General features: G+C 40.3%; 1 protein-coding gene across 1 annotated transcript; it reads left to right on the forward strand.

The window, feature by feature from the left end:
• The first annotated feature begins 8,842 nt into the window (after nucleotides 1-8,842).
• On the forward strand, nucleotides 8,843-9,754 carry LOC123037105 (histone-lysine N-methyltransferase SETMAR-like). The gene is made up of 2 exons (XM_044456600.1): nucleotides 8,843-8,930; nucleotides 9,441-9,754. The coding sequence occupies exons 1-2, from the start codon at nucleotides 8,843-8,845 to the stop codon at nucleotides 9,752-9,754; spliced, it is 402 nt and encodes a 133-aa protein (XP_044312535.1).
• Nucleotides 9,755-9,998: the final 244 nt, after the last annotated feature.

A 9,998-nucleotide genomic window follows, 5' to 3' on the forward strand; every position in this document is an offset into this window, starting at 1 on the left:
CGCGTCCAGGCGGTCCAGACATCCACAGTCGGACTACGGCGCTCACCACGGGAGACCGGAGGGCAGGAGACGAATCGTTGCCGCGTGAGCTCGCACCACGGGACTCACCACGTGAAATATTTTATGGAGTGCGAGTTGGCAACCGACAGCGAGGACGGGGTAGAAGATCGCCCCCTGTTCCGTCGGGTATTCCAGAACTCGGAGGCAGCGGAGGCCAGTACGGCAGACCCGGACCCGACGGACCAGGCCAAGGAGGACGACGTTGCAGTCCAATCGACGTCACACCAATCCCCGATCTGCGCACCGCCAGGAGCACCACTGACCGAATGGGAGGACGGAGTTCTCGATCAGGTCTTGACCGAGATCCAGGGGACCGGTTGGGACGGGTCGTTCATGGAGGAGTTGACCTCATCCATAGCAACTCCGGAGGTACCTCGAGACGAGTTAGCCCCGTTACCTGAAGGTTGGATTGGGACGGGCGAACTGCGGCGATTGCCGACATCGGCCATTCTAATCGCCGAGAGGGCGGCCGAACAAGCCGGACGAGGACATCGCGTTCGCTTCGCCGTTAAGGGACTGGATTGGCACTACGTCGTCACCGTGAAGAGCGACGGGCGGTTCATCATCAGCCCCCGGTAGGAAAGGGGGGGTGTGACGATCCCGCCTGACGGCTAGGCCGCCACAATATATATTTAAGCAATAGTTATCTAAGTTTCACATTATTACCATTAGTATGTAAGAGATTTAAAATGAAGTATTATAATTTAGTAATGGTTAAGCGGTCTTATGGATTTTAGGGTATAAAACCAAAATAGGTCAAGTTTGGTTCCGCACCACCTGCCCGAGGTGGCAACCATAGAGAAAAATACTGGAAAATAGGGAAAATACCAAACCTTCCTTGGTGAGAAAAGGTCCAAAAGGATGAGAGGGTCACACGGCGGTTTCCGGCACTCTCTCGGCTCTTGAACTTCGAAGCGATCGGTCGCGCACGCGGACAAAGTAAAAATAAAGGAAACACGTGTGAAAGAGAACGCGGTCGGTAGGAAATAAGGTTAGTGAATCAGTGTAATCGGCGCAGTGAAACACAGGGACGTTTTAAAACCAAAGAATTAAATGGAGTGAACTCGTACGAAAAGAAACGTCAAGCCGGATTGTTATGCATTTTATTTTTACCCCGTACCCCTTTGTTCCCCGAGTGATTCAGGCCGTTAGCGACTGATGAGCCAATTGGAAGCGGTAAATTATTTGCACCATATACATACACGTTATCCCGATCTACTGAATTTCACCCACTTACCTGCCTGCGTAGTGAGGCGGAAGATCCCCTCATTCTCCTACTTAATCCCCCTCCCCCGCGAAGTGGCAGATCCCTTCGTGCCCCACTAACCCCCGCGGCGAGACGGAAGATCCTCTCACGCATCCCCCTCTAATATCCTACCGCGAAGTGGCAGATCCCTTCGTGTCCTACTAACCCCCGCGGCGAGACGGAAGATCCTCTCACGCATCCCCCTCTAATATCCTACCGCGAAGTGGCAGATCCCTTCGTGTCCTACTAACCCCCCGCGGCGAGACGGAAGATCCTCTCACGCATCCTCTCCTCGTATCCTACCGCGAAGTGGCAGATCCCTTCGTATCCTATTAACTCCGACGGTGAGATGGAAGATCCTCTCACCGGCCCCTATTAATCCCACATCTTAACGGAAAGGCAGATCCTTCCGACTAATCAAACTTGTTTCCAGCCGGTCAACCACGATAGAATCCGGCTGCGGCCTCGCCCGAAGGTCCAGCCCGTGGGATTCTTGGCCCCTCGAACCACGTATTTCGGCCAACCGCGATAGAATCCGGCTGCGGCCTCGCCCGAAGGTCCAGCCCGTGGGATTCTTGACCCCTCGAACCACGTATTTCGGCCAACCGCGATAGAATCCGGCTGCGGCCTCGCCCGAAGGTCCAGCCCGTGGGATTCTTGGCCCCTCGAACCACGTATTTCGGGCAACCGCGATAGAATCCGGCTGCGGCCTCGCCCGAAGGTCCAGCCCGTGGGATTCTTGGCCCCTCGAACCACGTATTTCGGCCAACCGCGATAGAATCCGGCTGCGGCCTCGCCCGAAGGTCCAGCCCGTGGGATTCTTGGCCCCTCGGACCACGTATCTCGGCCAACCACGATAGGACCCGGCTGCGGCCTCGCCCGAAGGTCCAGCCCGTGGAATTTTTCGTCCCGGGAGGACTTGGTGGTCTGACGTTATCGTACCCTCGAAGGTCCTGGGGCACTTCGGGATAATTGATCAAAAATCGTCGTTCGCCGCGCGAACATTACTCTCTAGCCCTATGTCTCAGTGACTTTACAAATTTCTTGTAAAAGGACCTCTGGATCCGACTGAGAGTTGTATCCTGGCCAAATCGAAAAGTTAATTTTAAATGTAGCCCCCAAATTATGGGGGATATCGAAATTTCTTTTAGATTTCTAATTAGGCCTTTACAAAACCTAAAATTCGGAAAAAACCAAATATCGAAATTCCAACCACTTTAGAAGTTAAGCTTAAATACATCAACTTTTTTTTGCTCAGAATAATGGATGTTGGAGCTGTTTGGGGCCACTGGGGGAACATATCGGATCTTAGTGGGCGCCCACGCCCCCAATGGAATACTGTGAAAAAATTTGGCTGCTCTTGCTCTTACGGTTTGGGCTGTGGCCGTATCCCCTTAAAAATCGGTCTTTCATTTTATAATCTTTAGGGATGAAAGTGATCCAAGTAAAAGTCGTGAGCTTGTATACTTTTTATCAGTTACAATGTTATCAATGCAATTTTAATTTGCGCACAAATATGTATACTTGTTTGTAAATTGGAATTTGTTATTTTCAAATTTCTTGTTTTGAATGAAACGAAAACCTTTGTACACACAGTAAAAGATTGGCATCCAATACAAAAACAGCAAAGTAACGTATTATTTTCAGATTCCACATTTGATCGATAAACGGGTATAATAAATCATTTTATTTGTATTTAAGCACATTATCTACTTTCGAATAGAAACATACACACACATTGTATGTATGTACATGAATTGTACATATAAGCAAATCAAAACATTTCCAAATATACATATGTACATACGTATTTGGTCAAAAGTTCGAATCTTAAGATTAATATTTAACTTGGAAACATTTTGGCTTTGCTTACAGAATTTGTAGTAATTTTCTATTTTCTTCCATGGTGGAAATTAAATAAGGCTCTTACTTCTGCTACAAAATGAAAAATAAAACCTAAGCATTTGATCCACAGGACTGACTATTGATCGAAAATCATATTGATCGGAGCAGCAGTTTAAGTTTTTAAAATCCAAAACAAATTTAACTTAAATTGCCTCTTTCCCCTCCCCTTTCCCTGCAGCACTACCCCTCACCCTCATCAGTTTTCTTGGCTGTTGCTCTCTCGGCCGTCGCTCTCCTGGCATCCGCTCTCTGGGTTTCGCTCTCTTGACAGGCTCCCGCAAAATGCAACGCAATAACTTAGAAAATCTAAATAAATTCGTTAAAAATACTTTAAAAAAATGTTAAAAACTTGAAAAATTAAAATTAAGCATTTGGGCCATAGAATAACTATTGAGCGAAAAATCATCTTGATCGGAGCAGCGGTTTAGATTTTTTAAATCGAAAAGTTAATTTTAAATGTAGCCCCCAAATTATGGGGGATATCGAAATTTCTTTTAGATTTCTAATTAGGCCTTTTCGAAACCTAAAATTCGGAAAAAACCAAATATCGAAATTCCAACCACTTTAGAAGTTAAGCTTAAATACATCAACTTTTTTTTGCTCAGAATAATGGATGTTGGAGCTGTTTGGGGTCACTGGGGGAACATATCGGATCTTAGTGGGCGCCCACGCCCCCAATGGAATACTGTGAAAAAATTTTGCTGCTCTTGCTCTTACGGTTTGGGCTATGGCTGTATCCCCTTAAAAATCGGTCTTTCATTTTATAATCTTTAGGGATGAAAGTGATCCAAGTAAAAGTCGTGAGCTTGTATACTTTTTATCAGTTACAATGTTATCAATGAAATTTTAATTTGCGCACAAATATGTATACTTGTTTGTAAATTGGAATTTGTTATTTTCAAATTTCTTGTTTTGAATGAAACGAAAACCATTGTACACACAGTAAAAGATTGGCATCCAATACAAAAACAGCAAAGTAACGTATTATTTTCAGATTCCACATTTGATCGATAAACGGGTATAATAAATCATTTTATTTGTATTTAAGCACATTATCTACTTTCGAATAGAAACATACACACAGATTGTATGTATGTACATGTATTGTACATATAAGCAAATCAAAACATTTCCAAATATACATATGTACATACGTATTTGGTCAAAAGTTGGAATCTTAAGATTAATATTTAACTTGGAAACATCTTGATCGGAGCAGCGGTTTAGATTTTTTAAATCGAAAAGTTAATTTTAAATGTAGCCCCCAAATTATGGGGGATATCGAAATTTCTTTTAGATTTCTAATAAGGCCTTTTCAAAACCTAAAATTCGGAAAAACCAAATATCGAAATTCCAACCACTTTAGAAGTTAAGCTTAAATACATTCACTTTTTTTTGCTCAGAATAATGGATGTTGGAGCTGTTTGGGGCCACTGGGGGGACATATCGGATCTTAGTGGGCGCCCACGCCCCCAATGGAATACTGTGAAAAAATTTGGCTGCTCTTGTTCTTACGGTTTGGGCTGTGGCCGAATCCCCTTAAAAATCAGTTTTTTATTTTATAATCTTTAGGGTTTAAAAATACTTTAAAAAATGTTAAACACTTGGAAAATTAAACTTAAGCATTTGGGCCATAGAATAACTATTGCGCGAAAAATCATCTTGATCGGAGCAGCGGTTTAGATTTTTTAAATCGAAAAGTTAATTTTAAATGTAGCCCCCAAATTATGGGGGATATCGAAATTTCTTTTAGATTTCTAATTAGGCCTTTTCAAAACCTAAAATTCGGAAAAAACCAAATATCGAAATTCCAACCACTTTAGAAGTTAAGCTTAAATACATCAACTTTTTTTTGCTCAGAATAATGGATGTTGGAGCTGTTTGGGGCCACTGGGGGGACATATTGGATCTTAGTGGGCGCCCACGCCCCAAATGGAATACTGTGAAAAAATTTGGCTGCTCTTGCTCTTACGGTTTGGGCTGTGGCCGTATCCCCTTAAAAATCGGTCTTTCATTTTATAATCTTTAGGGATGAAAGTGATCCAAGTAAAAGTCGTGAGCTTGTATACTTTTTATCAGTTACAATGTTATCAATGCAATTTTAATTTGCGCACAAATATGTATACTTGTTTGTAAATTGGAATTTGTTATTTTCAAATTTCTTGTTTTGAATGAAACGAAAACCTTTGTACACACAGTAAAAGATTGGCATCCAATACAAAAACAGCAAAGTAACGTATTATTTTCAGATTCCACATTTGATCGATAAACGGGTATAATAAATCATTTTATTTGTATTTAAGCACATTATCTACTTTCGAATAGAAACATACACACACATTGTATGTATGTACATGTATTGTACATAAAAGCAAATCAAAACATTTCCAAATATACATATGTACATACGTATTTGGTCAAAAGTTGGAATCTTAAGATTAATATTTAACTTGGAAACATTTTGGCTTTGCTTACAGAATTTGTAGTAATTTTCTATTTTCTTCCATGGTGGAAATTAAATAAGGCTCTTAATTCTGCTACAAAATGAAAAATAAAACCTAAGCACAGTCCACAGGACTGACTATTGATCGAAAATCATATTGATCGGAGCAGCAGTTTAAGTTTTTAAAATCCAAAACAAATTTAACTTAAATTGCCTCTTTCCCCTCCCCTTTCCCTGCAGCACTACCCCTCACCCTCATCAGTTTTCTTGGCTGTTGCTCTTTCGGCCGTCGCTCTCCTGGCATCCGCTCTCTGGGTTTCGCTCTCTTGACAGGCTCCCGCAAAATGCAACGCAATAACTTAGAAAATCTAAATAAATTCGTTAAAAATACTTTAAAAAATGTTAAAAACTTGAAAAATTAAAATTAAGCATTTGGGCCATAGAATAACTATTGAGCGAAAAATCATCTTGATCGGAGCAGCGGTTTAGATTTTTTAAATCGAAAAGTTAATTTTAAATGTAGCCCCCAAATTATGGGGGATATCGAAATTTCTTTTAGATTTCTAATTAGGCCTTTTCGAAACCTAAAATTCGGAAAAAACCAAATATCGAAATTCCAACCACTTTAGAAGTTAAGCTTAAATACATCAACTTTTTTTTGCTCAGAATAATGGATGTTGGAGCTGTTTGGGGTCACTGGGGGAACATATCGGATCTTAGTGGGCGCCCACGCCCCCAATGGAATACTGTGAAAAAATTTTGCTGCTCTTGCTCTTACGGTTTGGGCTATGGCTGTATCCCCTTAAAAATCGGTCTTTCATTTTATAATCTTTAGGGATGAAAGTGATCCAAGTAAAAGTCGTGAGCTTGTATACTTTTTATCAGTTACAATGTTATCAATGAAATTTTAATTTGCGCACAAATATGTATACTTGTTTGTAAATTGGAATTTGTTATTTTCAAATTTCTTGTTTTGAATGAAACGAAAACCATTGTACACACAGTAAAAGATTGGCATCCAATACAAAAACAGCAAAGTAACGTATTATTTTCAGATTCCACATTTGATCGATAAACGGGTATAATAAATCATTTTATTTGTATTTAAGCACATTATCTACTTTCGAATAGAAACATACACACAGATTGTATGTATGTACATGTATTGTACATATAAGCAAATCAAAACATTTCCAAATATACATATGTACATACGTATTTGGTCAAAAGTTGGAATCTTAAGATTAATATTTAACTTGGAAACATCTTGATCGGAGCAGCGGTTTAGATTTTTTAAATCGAAAAGTTAATTTTAAATGTAGCCCCCAAATTATGGGGGATATCGAAATTTCTTTTAGATTTCTAATAAGGCCTTTTCAAAACCTAAAATTCGGAAAAACCAAATATCGAAATTCCAACCACTTTAGAAGTTAAGCTTAAATACATTCACTTTTTTTTGCTCAGAATAATGGATGTTGAAGCTGTTTGGGGCCACTGGGGGACATATCGGATCTTAGTGGGCGCCCACGCCCCCAATGGAATACTGTGAAAAATTTGGCTGCTCTTGTTCTTACGGTTTGGGCTGTGGCCGAATCCCCTTAAAAATCAGTTTTTTATTTTATAATCTTTAGGGTTTAAAAATACTTTAAAAAATGTTAAACACTTGGAAAATTAAACTTAAGCATTTGGGCCATAGAATAACTATTGCGCGAAAAATCATCTTGATCGGAGCAGCGGTTTAGATTTTTTAAATCGAAAAGTTAATTTTAAATGTAGCCCCCAAATTATGGGGGATATCGAAATTTCTTTTAGATTTCTAATTAGGCCTTTTCAAAACCTAAAATTCGGAAAAAACCAAATATCGAAATTCCAACCACTTTAGAAGTTAAGCTTAAATACATCAACTTGTTTTTGCTCAGAATAATGGATGTTGGAGCTGTTTGGGGCCACTGGGGGGACATATTGGATCTTAGTGGGCGCCCACGCCCCAAATGGAATACTGTGAAAAAATTTGGCTGCTCTTGCTCTTACGGTTTGGGCTGTGGCCGTATCCCCTTAAAAATCGGTCTTTCATTTTATAATCTTTAGGGATGAAAGTGATCCAAGTAAAAGTCGTGAGCTTGTATACTTTTTATCAGTTACAATGTTATCAATGCAATTTTAATTTGCGCACAAATATGTATACTTGTTTGTAAATTGGAATTTGTTATTTTCAAATTTCTTGTTTTGAATGAAACGAAAACCTTTGTACACACAGTAAAAGATTGGCATCCAATACAAAAACAGCAAAGTAACGTATTATTTTCAGATTCCACATTTGATCGATAAACAGGTATAATAAATCATTTTATTTGTATTTAAGCACATTATCTACTTTCGAATAGAAACATACACACACATTGTATGTATGTACATGTATTGTACATAAAAGCAAATCAAAACATTTCCAAATATACATATGTACATACGTATTTGGTCAAAAGTTGGAATCTTAAGATTAATATTTAACTTGGAAACATTTTGGCTTTGCTTACAGAATTTGTAGTAATTTTCTATTTTCTTCCATGGTGGAAATTAAATAAGGCTCTTAATTCTGCTACAAAATGAAAAATAAAACCTAAGCACAGTCCACAGGACTGACTATTGATCGAAAATCATATTGATCGGAGCAGCAGTTTAAGTTTTTAAAATCCAAAACAAATTTAACTTAAATTGCCTCTTTCCCCTCCCCTTTCCCTGCAGCACTACCTTTCCCCCTCATCAGTTTTCTTGGCTGTTGCTCTCTCGGCTGCGCTCTCTTGGCATCCGCTCTCTGGGTTTCGCATTAAGTTTGCAAGTAGCGAGTACTTGACTATCAGAACCCACAAACCAATTATCCCCAATGTCATATCCATCAAAACAGCCTGGGTCACTTATTTATGGACAAATCATGCATTGTGAAAGACTTTGGATTTTAATGGGGATTTTGTTTCTTCGAACTGAGCATAATATATCGTTTCGCGAGGATAACAAGGCAATTCAAGAAACCATCGCCAACCAACATCACGGCACTTTTCTTCAGACCATTACTTCTTTGCAGACAGTCAAGCGTCATTAAATCCCCTGATAACAATAATATAGCGTCTTAATCACTTTCTAAATGCTGGAAATCTATCAACGAGAAAGCCACACATCTCAGAATTAACTTCATGTCTGGACACCACGATATTGTGGTCCATAGTAAATGCATAGCTGATGAGCTGGCGGAGTACAAACGCAATCAGTTCAGTCTTCAAGGTAGGCCAATCTTGCTAGTCCCACTGAACTGGATATGAGTACATGCAGGTTTCTTTTAATAGCTCCGAGTAAATGGCGCTACTGTCGAACGTCATTTGTTTGGTAGGGCGATAAAATATAGTCGACTCTTCTAACGAATGTAAGCACGGTTTCCGGTCCTCCATCTAAAGGGGGAATTTTCTTAAGTTGCATACGGGCTTTAATTCGTTTTTTTTATATATCAGGTTGTCAAATATCTCCCTTCCGCTTTTTTTGGTTTTTGAATTTGGCGGCTTGTGCAAAGCGCTACATATCGGTATCGGGCAATGCTATATATCGATTGAAAGGTCTTGACATAACCTACAAAACGAAGCTATTCACAGAAGCTAACAAGTTTGGTTATCGCGTTGAAAAGTTATACATGTGTAAACATGGAGTTCGCTAAAACCGAAATTCGCGCTGTTTTAAAGTTTTGCTTCGTAAAAGGAAAATCCGCTAGAGAAACATTCCGTGAGATAAATGGTGTTTTAGGGGATGGTACTCTATCACTTCGAACCGCGGATAAATGGCTTCGACGATTCAGAGCCGGTGAAAACGACACCATGGATAAGCCAGCCGGCGGAAGACCTGTAACGACGAATACCGATGAAATCATGGAAAACATCGAGGTAGACCGGCATGTGACATCTCGTGACAACATCGCCGAGGACATAGGAGTTAGTCACCAAACCGTTTTAAACCATCTGCAGAAGGCTGGATACAAAAAAAAGCTGGATGTTTGGGTGCCGCATGATTTGACGCAAAAAACCTGTTGGACAGAATCAACGCCTGCGATATGCTGCTGAAACGGAATGAACTTGACCTATTTTTGAAGCGGATGGTGACTGGCGACGAAAAATGGATCACATACGATAATATCAAGCGAAAACGGTAGTGGTTCAAGGCCGGTGAATCGTCCAGGGCGGGATCGACGGCCAGGAAAGTTTTGCTCTGTGTTTGGTGGGACTGGAAGGGAATCATACACTATGAGCTGCTCCCATATGGCCAGACGCCTCATTCTACCATCTACTGCGAACAATTGAACCGCTT

This window comes from Drosophila rhopaloa, unplaced genomic scaffold (assembly GCF_018152115.1).
Source record: "Drosophila rhopaloa isolate 14029-0021.01 unplaced genomic scaffold, ASM1815211v1 contig_133, whole genome shotgun sequence".
Lineage (NCBI taxonomy): Eukaryota > Metazoa > Arthropoda > Insecta > Diptera > Drosophilidae > Drosophila > Drosophila rhopaloa.

Coding starts and splice junctions, on each gene's coding strand:
- LOC123037105 (XM_044456600.1), top strand. CDS start 8,843: ATGTCTGGACACCACGATATTGTGGTCCATAGTAAATGCATAGCTGAT. Junction 8,931..9,440: donor CAATCAGTTCAGTCTTCAAG/GTAGGCCAATCT, acceptor ATGGTGTTTTAG/GGGATGGTACTCTATCACTT.